Source organism: Solea solea, chromosome 2 (assembly GCF_958295425.1).
Source record: "Solea solea chromosome 2, fSolSol10.1, whole genome shotgun sequence".
Taxonomy (NCBI): domain Eukaryota; kingdom Metazoa; phylum Chordata; class Actinopteri; order Pleuronectiformes; family Soleidae; genus Solea; species Solea solea.
The window spans coordinates 24,618,030-24,630,670 of NC_081135.1; the positions used below are offsets into that span (position 1 = coordinate 24,618,030).

A 12,641-nucleotide genomic window follows, 5' to 3' on the forward strand; every position below is an offset into this window, starting at 1 on the left:
TGGAGTAGTATAAAAAATCATTATCTGTAAGTGTTTATATATATATATTATATTCTCCATGCCCTAGAAATGTTCCATCTTCTGTGAACCAGGGTTTTCTTTCTTTCTTTCTTTCTTTCTTTTTTTTTTACAATCTGTCCCTGTGGAGCGAGTTTATCGACAGAATCTGCAGACTAACGCACAGGTCAGAGGTCAGTGAGTCCTTTATAAATGTTAGTTCATACAGTAATCTTGACAGCTGACAGGTTGCTCTAATCTTTGATGTTGTCTCTCCTCAACATCTTTTTTCTTCTATAAGAAGAGTACTGTGTTAAAATTAGAAGCTAATGGATGCATGATTCTCCACTTAAGCATCTGCAAAGCTTTATGTATATACATTTTTGGTCTACTTCGAAATCCCCTTGTATTCAGTGTTCATGTGTGGTTTTTATTTTGCTGTGCTTGATTTTGAAAATATAATCTAGACTCTTGGGACACGGCTATTTTCTTCTCAGAACTATTTGCATGGTGTCTCAATATAGCCCTTGCACAACCACAAACACGTTTTCTTCTTCCTCTCTGGACACAATATGCAACACTGTCTTCAATGTCCATGTCACACTAACCCAAGTCGACTAATTGTATCATCGTTTACTTATGTGGAAAGACATTTGTAAACCGAAAACATGAACAGAAAGAGAACAAAAGAAGAAGTTGAAGGTTTTTATTTTGGTTTTTTTTTAGCAGTTCAAACCCTTGAGGGAGTGTGTGCAGTCAATGCTGCACAATAGGTTCTGTTTATCCAGTCAAAAGGTCTCGAGTTATTGAGAAAAAGTCTCCAATGTATCATGGTAATAATTGTTTGAGTCACCGTTGCGGTCATTTGATTTCCGTGAATCTGCTCTCAGATAAAGGGAGGGAAAATTCCAGGAAATTCTTCAGGGGGATTTTATTATCACATCATACAAGAAATGATAAGAACAGTGTAAAATGCATCCCTACAAACACACATTCAGTGTCAATGTCACAGAAAACAATAGTAGTTTAATATAATCAGAGTATATTGACGTAAAAAAAAAAAAGAATTCCAACATTTATTGGATCTTTTGAGCTCAAATGTTGCTCCATGTAAAAGCAGAGACTGGTCTTACTCTGTCATAAGGGAGAACGAGCCATGTTGTCGTCATCTCACAGTAAAGTTGTGCAAGTCTGCCCCCTGTGGATGTTGACCAGAATTGCAGTGATTGTGAGGACAGAGGTTTGACTGGTAGAGAAGATGGTGTTTCAGTTCTGTGGGGAGGTGAAGGTGTTGAATCCCCTCCAGCCTTTGTTTGCCCACCGTTTTCCTGATGTTCAGTCTGCACAGCTGCGTTAGAGGTGACACTTCTGGGGCCGCACGTCAGGAACCATGACAGAAAGATGTTTAGATTATGAGCGACTGGCACCAGCCCCATGTAAAGACGATGAAAACCTTTAGTCTCCTGTGAGATTTTGAATACCTCCTGATTGTCTCAGCAGTCTCTCTGCCAGGCTTTTGGGAGGTGCGAGGTCCTGTGCCCGTTTCCCCTCCAGGTTCCTAAGGGAGCGATCTGCCCCGTGGTCGAGCAGGAGAGACACCAGCTCGGGGTTGGACAGACGTGCGGCGATGTGCAGGGGCAAATCACCAGACACGCTGTTGTTCACATTAGCACCTGAGGGAGAGAGGAGACTAATGAGGTACGATGTCCTCACGTTACATAACTGGTGAGGAGCCTCTCTCACTGTGAAATTAATGCTTTTCTTCACCGTCGGCACAGGGCACACACACACACACACACATAGTAACAGTATGGCTATAGTGTGGTTTTTAACCTGAAGGTAGTATTATGGTCTTTCTTTTCAAGTTCTTTTTGTTGGATTTCAAGCAAATAAAGATGGATGCATAGGGTGGTCACAATATTGCAAATGTTCCCACTCCCAGAAAGGACAAAAAAAAAAAACGCACAAGCATTATAATATCACGCCAATATAACTTCTATAATGTACTTATTATGGTCTAATCTTATTTTTAGTGCAGCTTAGAAATAAAAATGGCAATAGTGTGGTAATAAAAATTTAGTTTCATAGTAATATTAGACTTAGACTTAGACTTAGACTTCCTTTTATTGTCATTGCACAGAATACACAGCAGTGAAAACTGGCAACGAAATTTCGTTGCTTGGCAGCAGATAATATATATAGATAGATTTTTATGATTTTTCTCTATTTACATCATAAGTCACCTTCAATTTTTTTTCAGTTGAGAAGTCGGAAAACAAACATGGAAGCTTTTGTTCCTGCTCATTCAGACTATAGACAATTCATTCATTCATTCATTCATTCATCTTCTACTGCTTTATCCTCCACATGAGGGTCTCAGGGGTCGCTGGTGCCAGTACACCCTGGACAGGTTGCCAGTCCATCACAGGGCCACATATAGAGACAATCAACCGTCCACTCTCTCACTCACGGTCAATTTAGAGTGTCCAGTTTACATAATCCCCAAAATCTGTATGTTTTTTTGGACTGTGGGGGGGGGGGGAACTGGAGAACCTGGAGAAAACCCACGCACACACGGGGGACTCCATGCAGAAAGGCCCTTGTTCCGACTGGGTCACAAACCCAAGTATAGACAATTTATATTAATATATATATTCTTTCTTTTTAGCCTGTTGTGTCTTTCTGTGGGTGGTACTGTACGGGCTGGGGCAGAACAATATTTTGTTTTTTCTGTATGTATATAATAATGTATATTAAATGACAATAAGAGATATTTAGGGTGTCCAACATTTGGAAGGGCAGGGCACCTACTATGCACCAGTACGCTTAAGTGCGACCTGAAGCCAACGGCACTTCATGTTTTCACCTCTAGAGGGTGCTTCAGCATGCATCTTGTGACTCTTTGGACCAACCTGACTGAATGTGTATAACATTCATACATGTTTTGATGAAACTGGAGAGTCCTGAGGAAACCCACGCAGGCACGAGGAGACAGAACATGAAATCTACACACAGAGATGTTACATAACTAAAGGTGTCTATGTTCAAAAATCTGTTCTGTCGTACAAATGCGGTGTTAAAATTTTTCTCATGAGAAGTGCAATATTTGTCTAAATGTACTGTATTGTCTGGCAAGAATCAAAATCATGGCAGCAGATCCAGAAATAACACTCTCTCTGTGCACAACCACACATTGAACCACTTTTCAAATGGTTAGGTTTCAACAAGCCTCCACCTGGAAACACTAAACAATGAAAGCATCAATAAAACATAATCAGTTTTACTCTCAAAGAGCTGTAAAAAAAAAAAAAAGACCTGGATGTTTTGTAAAACCATAAATTTCTTCAGTGATCATAAGTTTAACTCAAACACAGGGCTGCATTGACTGCTTTAATAATCTATTCATCTGTACATTATTTGTAAATTTATTCAGTTTATTGCCACAGGAGCAAATAAACTAGGACATAGTCACATTCAAGATGTGTTTCTCTTGTCAAAATAGTAATTATTAGTCAATAAAGTTCTACTGAAATGGGTAAATGTAGTACTTGTACTTGTTTAAGTATTATTTGTAGTAAGGACAGATTTGTGTAGCGACGTCTTTCACCACTGGATGCAGTGTGAGTTCTTGTCCGATACACATTATTCTGAATCGTGTTCTCGGTTGCTGTGGTCAACCTAACATGTACAGGTGAGAGGTCAGAGTTCAGAGCTTTCTTACCGAGCTGGAGCAGTTTCCTCACCGCGCTCAGGTGCTGATTAGAGCATGCAACATGGAGAGGGGAGCCCGACTGATCAATCTGCTGATCCACGTCCGCGCCGTGCTGGACGAGAGGCCCGATGCACTCTGGGTGACCTTGACAGATGCACGGAAAATCACCACAAAGAGAAATGATGCACTTGAAGAGGAGCTGCTTTGAAAGTCTGCTTGTATTTGACAAGATACAAACGTTTCACTTCAAATATATGTACTGTGTTTCAAAGCGTGTGTGTGTGTGTTTCTTTTGACGTTGTAGCATTCTTGTGGATTATACTGGATCAGCGTTTATCATCAGTGTGTGCAGAGGAATGTGACCCTAACCTTTAGCTGCAGCTCTGTGGATTGGAGAGCTGGTATAACTCGTCCCCGCAGGAGTGGCTCCGTGCTGAAGGAGTAATGATACGCAGGCCACGTGGCCTCGGGCGCAGGCTTCCGTCAGAGGAGTTTGTCCGTCCACAGTTGAGCTGTTTAACTGATAACAGGGAGAAGAAGTGTCAGATTAAGTCGTATTGACACACACGAGACAAACTAAGTCGCATTTACATGCACAAAACACTGAGTAGCAGCGTTTCCAGCACTTTGGACTTTGTATCTGGAACTTTTTTTTGATTGTTAATGTGTTATTGTGCATTCACGGATGAGTCCAAATACTTGCCAGCAGGTTAATCTCTTACCCCAAAAGCACCTTTACAAAGTTAAAGCCAGCAATAATTAATACGGCTGCCGTCGTCTAGACCAAGAGTCTCCAACTTTTAGTCTAACAAAAGCCATTTTTGTTCACCTGTAGAGCCACAGGTTGCAGACCCCTGATCTAAACTATAGAGCAATCACAAAATAAAAAAAATAAATAGAAAAAAAGCATAACTAGATGATGACATTTTCCTGACATTTGCCCCGTTTTCCATCAGAAGTTTGGCACAAGCCAGGTGTCCCTGTACACAGGCTCCATGGAGGGGAGAGACCTGGTCCAGTGTGTTCAGGTTTACACAGTTACCCTGAGAACAGAGGACATGGTAGTTTATGTACAAGACAGGTTTGAAATATTCACAACGAGCTATTATCATCTCAAGATCTTTGCTCATAGATTAATACTGAGGAATCCAAACTATGAGGGAAAAACCATTGAATGAGATATATACTGTATATAAATTGCATGTTATAATGCACTTTATGTTGAAAATCCCACCTGAGTGATGAGTCTTTGCAGAGCCAGGACTTGTCCATTAAAGGCGGCATCATGAATTGGAGACCAGTCTGATTCCACATCTTGGTGAAGACACATAAAACAATGGTCTCGCTCACTAACATACTTTTCAATCACATAAATAAGAGTTCAACTGACATGGAGAATACATTCCAGCTGCAGCGTGAGCTCCTGCTGCCAGCAGCTACTCACCGCTCATCAAAGGGTTTGACAAAAAAACCGCAGCTCCAGTTTGACATGTTGTGTCTCGCTGAGTCTCTCTGGGACCAGCAGACATGTTTGTGTCCTTGTGTTGTTCCAGAAGTTGTTTTATTGTCTATTTGGTTTCGCCTGATGGGGGGGGAGTCTGGATCCGAGGCTCCAACCCTTGAGTCAAAAGCACATTTTGAATGAAGTTTTGCTCCTCATCTGTTTTCACTGCGACTTGGTGCTGTGATGTCATTTCCTCGCACACAAACATCTTGCCATGCAGGAAGGAGGCTGTTTGAAATTAGCCTTAGTGTCTCAACTGAGGCACGAGAGGCAGGAGCAGAGTGGCCTGTGGAGCAGGTCTGTAATTTGAGACTCTACATCCACGCCCATGCAAGTGGGTTGGGGGGGGGAGGGGAGGAAGCTGTGGTCCTTTAAATATATCATTTTATTCTCTAAAACTCAGTCAAAACTCCATATCTTGTTTATTTCAGAAAATGTTTGAAAAATGTTGATCAGTGTTTCTCAAACCTGGAAATGATGATTCTCAAATGTCTAACTTTTCAAAGCCAATATCTGCCCATAACGATAATGTCGTGCATCCCAACACATTTCCATGTCAGGTGTAAACTAACAACAAACTATTGTTTTTTAAAGAATGAAATCAAGCTTTCTGATTTTACAGCTTCTTAAATGGCAACATTGTCTGCTTTCTTTGCTCCATAAAAACAAAGAAATCATTCAAACTCAGTCATTTTTGCTTTGTGAACAAAAGCAACACGTTTGACAACATCATCATTTTCACCTTTAAAAAACACTCACAATATTTTAGCACATTTTATGGACCAAACCATCACTCTTTCACCTGTGATTCCATCACCTCACACGGACGTTAACAGCACTTGTCAACAGAGCCTCTGTTTAATGTGTTCACATCAACAGGTGAAAACTGTGGACGAGTCAAAGTGGCAACATTCAATCAATAAATACACCATTAAATAATGACTCACATTCATTCACATTGGAATTAAATACATACACGTCTGATTAAATGTGTCATTCATTCAAATATCAAATTCATGTAATGTAAAAAAAATACATAGAATTACTTCAATACTATTTAATGAATTATTTCATGATTTACTGCAACACAGGACCATGAAATAATTCATTAAATAGTGAAGAAATTATATGCTTTTTACATCAAATGAATTTGGTATTTTAATGAATGAATGTAACATTTAATAATGAGACATTTATGTATTTAATTCCAATGTGAATAAATGAATGTGACACACATTTGAGTCATCATTTAATGGTGTATTTATTGATTGAATGTTGTCACTTTGACTCGTCCATAGTTTTCACTTGTTAACAATGTAAAAATGATGTGAACACATTAATCACACAGAAGTCTCATTCATGTGCTCATCATTTTTAAGCAGCAGTTACTGGACACCTGGACCCAAGTGTGTGGTCAACAGTCCAGGGAGTGAACCCCTAGGAATTTTTTTTGTCTTTTTATGGGAAAAATATAAAATAAAACTTCCTTCATCCAGGATTGGAACCCCTGACGTGCAGAACTCTAGTCTTTCACTAAACCACATGAGCTATTTGTCCTCACGTTGAACCTCTTAAAACGTTGAAGACCTGGGTTCGAGACCCAGTTGGAACAAGGAACTTCCACTGTGGAGTTTTTCATGTTGTCCCCTTGTGTGCGAGGCTTTTCTCCGGGTCCTCTGGCTTCCTCCCACAGTCCATCAATCATCTACCGCTTTGTCCTCGACCAGGGGGTCGCGGGGGGTGCTGTGCCAAGCTCAGCTGTCATAGGGTGATAGGCGGGGTACACCCTGGACTGTTCACCAGTCCATTCAAAACAAGCAATACGGGGATTAGGTAAATTTCCACAATGTTCTACTTAAACATTCACTTCATGTAAGATTAGAACCCCTGACCATCTGAACTCCAGTCTTTCATTTAACCACATGAGCTATATATCCTTGTACGCTTTTTTTTACACAATTTGGAAGTCTTTCAATAATAGAACCCACGACTTCAACATACTGACTTTTTTATCACATTTTGGACGAAGTACTAAATTATGACTTTTTTATCACATTTTTGGACGACATACTAAACTATGATTTTTCTGTAAATTTTTGGACGACATACAAACTATTACTTTTTTGTCTCATTTTGGACGACATACTCAACTATGATTTTTCTGTCTCATTTTGGACAACATACTAAACTATGACATTTTTGTCTCATTTTGGATGACACGATGACTTTTTTGAGCGATTTGGTATGACATACTAAACTATGACTTTTTTGTCCATTTTTGGACGACATACTAAACTATGATTTTTTTTGTCAATTTTTGGACGACATACTAAACTATGACATTTTTGTCAATTTCTGGACGACATACTAAACTATGATTGTTCTGTCAATTTTTGGACGACATACAAACTATGATGCTTTTGTCTCATTTTGGACGACATACTCAACTATGATTTTTCTGTCTCATTTTGGACAACATACTAAACTATGACTTTTTTGTCAATTTTTGGACGACATACAAACTATGACTCTTTTGTCTCATTTTGGACGACATACTCAACTATGACTTTTTTGTCTCATTTTGGACGACATACTAAACTATGACTTTTTTGTCAATTTTTGGACGACATACTAAACTATGATTTTTTTTGTCACATTTTGGACCACATACTATACTATGACTTTTTTTGTCTCATTTTGGATGACACGATGACTTTTTTGAGCGATTTGGGATGACATACTAAACTGTGACTTTTTTGTCCATTTTTGGACAACATACTAAACTATGATTTTTTTCGTCTCATTTATGTCAAAATACTAAACTATGATTTTTTTGTAAATTTTTGGACGACATACTAAACTATGATTTTTTTTGTCAATTTTTGGACGACATACTAAACTATGACATTTTTGTCTAATTTTGGACGACATACTAAACTATGACTTTTTTGTCAATTTCTGGACGACATACTAAACTATGATTGTTCTGTCAATTTTTGGACGACATACAAACTATGACGCTTTTGTCTCATTTTGGACGACATACTCAACTATGATTTTTCTGTCTCATTTTGGACAACATACTAAACTATGACTTTTTTGTCAATTTTTGGACGACATACAAACTATGACTTTTTTGTCTCATTTTGGACGACATACTAAACTATGACTTTTTTGTCAATTTTTGGACGACATACTAAACTATGATTTTTTTTGTCACATTTTGGACCACATACTATACTATGACTTTTTTTGTCTCATTTTGGATGACACGATGACTTTTTTGAGCGATTTGGGATGACATACTAAACTGTGACTTTTTTGTCCATTTTTGGACAACATACTAAACTATGATTTCTTTCGTCTCATTTATGTCAAAATACTAAACTATGATTTTTTTGTAAATTTTTGGACGACATACTAAACTATGACTTTTTTGTCAATTTTTGGACGACAGACTAAACTATGACATTTTTGTCTAATTTTGGACGACATACTAAACTATGACTTTTTTGTCAATTTCTGGACGACATACTAAACTATGATTGTTCTGTCAATTTTTGGACGACATACAAACTATGACGCTTTTGTCTCATTTTGGACGACATACTCAACTATGATTTTTCTGTCTCATTTTGGACAACATACTAAACTATGACTTTTTTGTCAATTTTTGGACGACATACTAAACTATGACTCTTTTGTCTCATTTTGGACGACATACTCAACTATGACTTTTTTGTCTCATTTTGGACGACATACTAAACTATGACTTTTTTGTCAATTTTTGGACGACATACTAAACTATGATTTTTTTGTCACATTTTGGACCACATACTATACTATGACTTTTTTTGTCTCATTTTGGATGACACGATGACTTTTTTGAGCGATTTGGGATGACATACTAAACTGTGACTTTTTTGTCCATTTTTGGACGACATACTAAACTATGATTTTTTTCGTCTCATTTATGTCAAAATACTAAACTATGATTTTTTTGTAAATTTTTGGACGACATACTAAACTATGACTTTTTTGTCAATTTTTGGACGACAGACTAAACTATGACTTTTTAGTCAATTTTTGGACGACATACCAAATTATGACTTTTTTATCAATTTTTGGACGACAAACTAAATTATGATTTTTTTCATCTCATTTTGGTCAAAATACTAAACTATGATTTTTCTGTGAATTTTTGGACGACATACAAACTATGACTTTTTTGTCCATTTTTGGACGACATACTAAACTATGATTTTTCTGTCACATTTTGGACAACATAGTAAACTATGACTTTTTTGTCTCATTTTGAACCACATACTAAACTATGACTTTTTTGCAATTTTTTTGACAACTTACTAAACTATGACTTTTTTGTTAATTTTTGGACGAAATACCAACCTATGACTTTTTTGTCACGTTTTGGACGACATACTGTTTTTGCAGACATTAGTCCACAAAAAGGTGTCAGCTAGCACCTTCGAGGCGTTTTTAAGCCTTTTCAAGGCGAGCTATTTCCTCCCGTTATTGCAGTCGTTGATGATGAAATTGAAATCCTCATTGAAATTGAAATGACGCACGCAGTTTTCGTTTGGTTTTTGGTTTGTGGATAAAAAAAAGACATTTGAGAATCATCATTTCCAGGTTTGAGAAACACTGATCAACATTTTTCAAACATTTTCTGGCCCAAACAAATACTCGATTAATGGAGAAAATAATGACATTAACATTTCCCGGAGAACAGAACAAGAACAGTCAACAGAACATCTAAGAAATGTGCGGATCACACAAGCAGCAGTTACCACACACTTGTCCCCGCTGCTCCTCGTCCTCTTCCAGCTCCTCCTGGTCCTGGTCCTGGTCCTGGCTCCTGGTCCTTGTCCAAACAAAGCTGTAGATCAGTTACAAAGACTTTAAAAATTATGTAAACTTTTGTAAAATCTCAATATTTAACAGAGGATTCTGATGTATTTAGTGACAGCGCTGCCGAAAGCCTCTTTTTACTCTTCACTGTAAAGTCATGGCTTGCTTTTTTTTTCTTATTGCCCTAAATTCTGATGATAATGACCTCATTCAACCATCCTTAAACACACAGGAACTGTGCCTTTAACTGCAGCTGTTTGCAGGTGTTCAGTCAGAGGACATGACGAGAAAAAGCAGTGTCCACTTTAAAGTGTTCAAATGTGCTCACTGCAGTAAATGAGTGAAGAAATGTGAGGAAAATACATGAAAACCTTGTTATTGTCGACTATATATTGGTCCATATCAACACGGACACTTTTATTTTGAAATTCTACTAAACCACGGCTCCTCAACAGTTTTTTTTTTACTTAACCTGCCCCCTACTGGCCAGACTAGATACTCATTCTTAAGAGTTTTAACCATTAAAGCAAAATCCGTTTTTCCGTATTTGGTTCAATACAAAAAAGGAAAAGGGGGCGCTGTTTCCGTATTTTCGTATTTGGTTTTGTCAGAAATTCATTACTGAGAAAAAAAATGTTGGGTGAAGGGATGAGGTGAATTGGCAATAATTAAGGCCCCTGAGTGAGTGAGAAAGTTGAAGCATTTGTGACCTTTGACCCATTTTGACTGATACATTATGTGTTTACATATTTTATTTTGTCAGCACTTTAACTTGTAAAGGTTTGTATTTAAATAAAAACAATTAACATGAGATTTGTGTCCCCTTGTCCTTTTTGCACGACACAAGAAAGAACCCAAACCTTGTTAAAAAAGTAACTAAGTAACTTTTACTTAGTTTGGACCAGTACTTTTATTTGTACTTAAGCAAAATTGTATCAAAATAGTAGTAGTACTTGAGTAGAATATTCCATTACCCTTTCCACCACTGTTAGTAAGTAAAAAAATTGTTATTTGATGAAGCCCTGTGTGAATTTCACTCAAACATACACTACCATACAATATGAGAGCTACAGTCACATTCTTTGTAAACCAGCAGAGGGCAGCAACACAGCAAAGATGTTTAAACACCAAGTCAATACTAAAACTGGACTCCTCAGGCTTCAAGCTCTCTCCATACAAATGACTTTGCGCCTTGCCAGTGAAGGATTAAGATTAGGATATGGATTAGGATACCACTCAATGAAGGCAATCTCTGTGGGAGTGAATGATGAAACCTTTCGATGTTTTCTTTTCCAAATAAATCTCCAGCAGTCGTCACAGATCTCAGGCCAAACAAGCAAACTCAGACGCTGCCATTAACTCTCCCTCTCGCTTCTGGTCAAAAGAAGGGCAAAACGTTTTTGCTGATTCAATAGAATTTTGACCATTCACCACAAAACAGGAAGTTCCAGATCACTTCGCTATACATTGACCGATCGCCTCGAAACTTCATACCCGGTACAAGCGACAGAGCGCAAACATGTCTACAGACACAAACTTCATCCAACAGGAAGTTGGCCATTTTGAATTTAGCCCGAATTTCACCACAAAACAGGAAGTGCCCTGTAACTTGGCCGCACTTCGACTAATCTGCTCTCAACTTCATATGTGAGACCAGGAGCTGCGTAACCTACACATAGGAAATAGGTCTTTTGAAACCGGAAGTGCATAACAAATATGTCTTGACCATTCACAACCAAACAGGAAGTGCCCTACAACTTCTCCATACATTGACCGATTGTGTTAAACGAATACAAGTGAAGACTGTTGAGTGAGGGAGACAGTGAGGTCAGGGAACTGCTGCACTCCCCGGCTTACATGGGGGCCGCGAGGGCCCTTTCATGACCGTGTGCAGTCCTAGTGTCTCTTGTATTTGAATTATCTATCAATCTATTTGATGCAGTACTCACTGCTGACATCAGACCTGGTGCCGTGTGACTATAGAATGTGAGTGAGGCTGGAACACAACACATACCGGAGCAGTTGTCACACAGTTTATGCATTATGTTTGTGAAATGGCTGATTATGGTGAAGTGACACATGCATGAGATGGGACCGATACAGTCATTTTAGACCATTTATCAACTATGAAGCTGTCAACAACACATCTGTGCTGAGTCATCATATCTATCTATCTATCTATCTATCTATCTATCTGTTATGTTCAATTACAGTAGTCTGCATAGTAAAGAGAGAAGCCATGTTCTCTGAGTATTGTCTGTTAATTCAAACAAGTGTATGTTGTTATCTTTCACCTGACAGTTTGTTATGACATAATAATCTTTTTGAACACAAAACAGATGCAGAACTCAGAAGAAAAATGCCCACTTCTCAATAACACATACATATACTATATACGTGTGTGTGTGTTTACTATAGTCACAGGTCATGTGCAGTGAGACACTGGGCCATGGTGAACTCATGGTGGTTGTGAGACTCACCATGCGAACATGAAACACACTCTCTCTGCCTCACAGCAGCCCTTTGTCGGTCTCCTGTATCGTGGCACAGTTGAGCGAT

At 38.3% G+C, this 12,641-nt stretch overlaps 1 protein-coding gene across 2 annotated transcripts; it reads right to left on the reverse strand.

Moving 5' to 3' along the window:
• Positions 1-689: 689 nt before the first annotated feature.
• On the reverse strand, positions 690-5,468 carry LOC131474451 (ankyrin repeat and SOCS box protein 9-like). 2 transcript variants are annotated; one of them, XM_058652317.1, is made up of 7 exons: positions 5,154-5,468; positions 4,944-5,023; positions 4,645-4,752; positions 4,079-4,229; positions 3,719-3,853; positions 1,479-1,670; positions 690-1,362 (listed from the first exon to the last, which is right to left on the reverse strand). In XM_058652317.1, the coding sequence occupies exons 1-7, from the start codon at positions 5,236-5,238 to the stop codon at positions 1,163-1,165; spliced, it is 951 nt and encodes a 316-aa protein (XP_058508300.1). In that variant the 5' UTR covers positions 5,239-5,468; the 3' UTR covers positions 690-1,162. The 2 variants fall into 2 exon arrangements, with proteins under 2 accessions (XP_058508300.1, XP_058508292.1); XM_058652309.1 differs by having other exon boundaries at positions 690-1,365; positions 5,154-5,466.
• Positions 5,469-12,641: the final 7,173 nt, after the last annotated feature.

Excerpts from the sequence above, each read along its gene's own strand:
- LOC131474451 (XM_058652309.1), bottom strand. The coding sequence starts at position 5,238 with ATGTCTGCTGGTCCCAGAGAGACTCAGCGAGACACAACATGTCAAACT. Across the intron at positions 1,671-3,718 it reads GAGGAAACTGCTCCAGCTCG|GTGCTAATGTGAACAACAGC; the intron begins GTAAGAAAGCTC and ends TCTCTCCCTCAG. Across the intron at positions 1,366-1,478 it reads ACTGCTGAGACAATCAGGAG|AAGTGTCACCTCTAACGCAG; the intron begins GTATTCAAAATC and ends GTGCGGCCCCAG.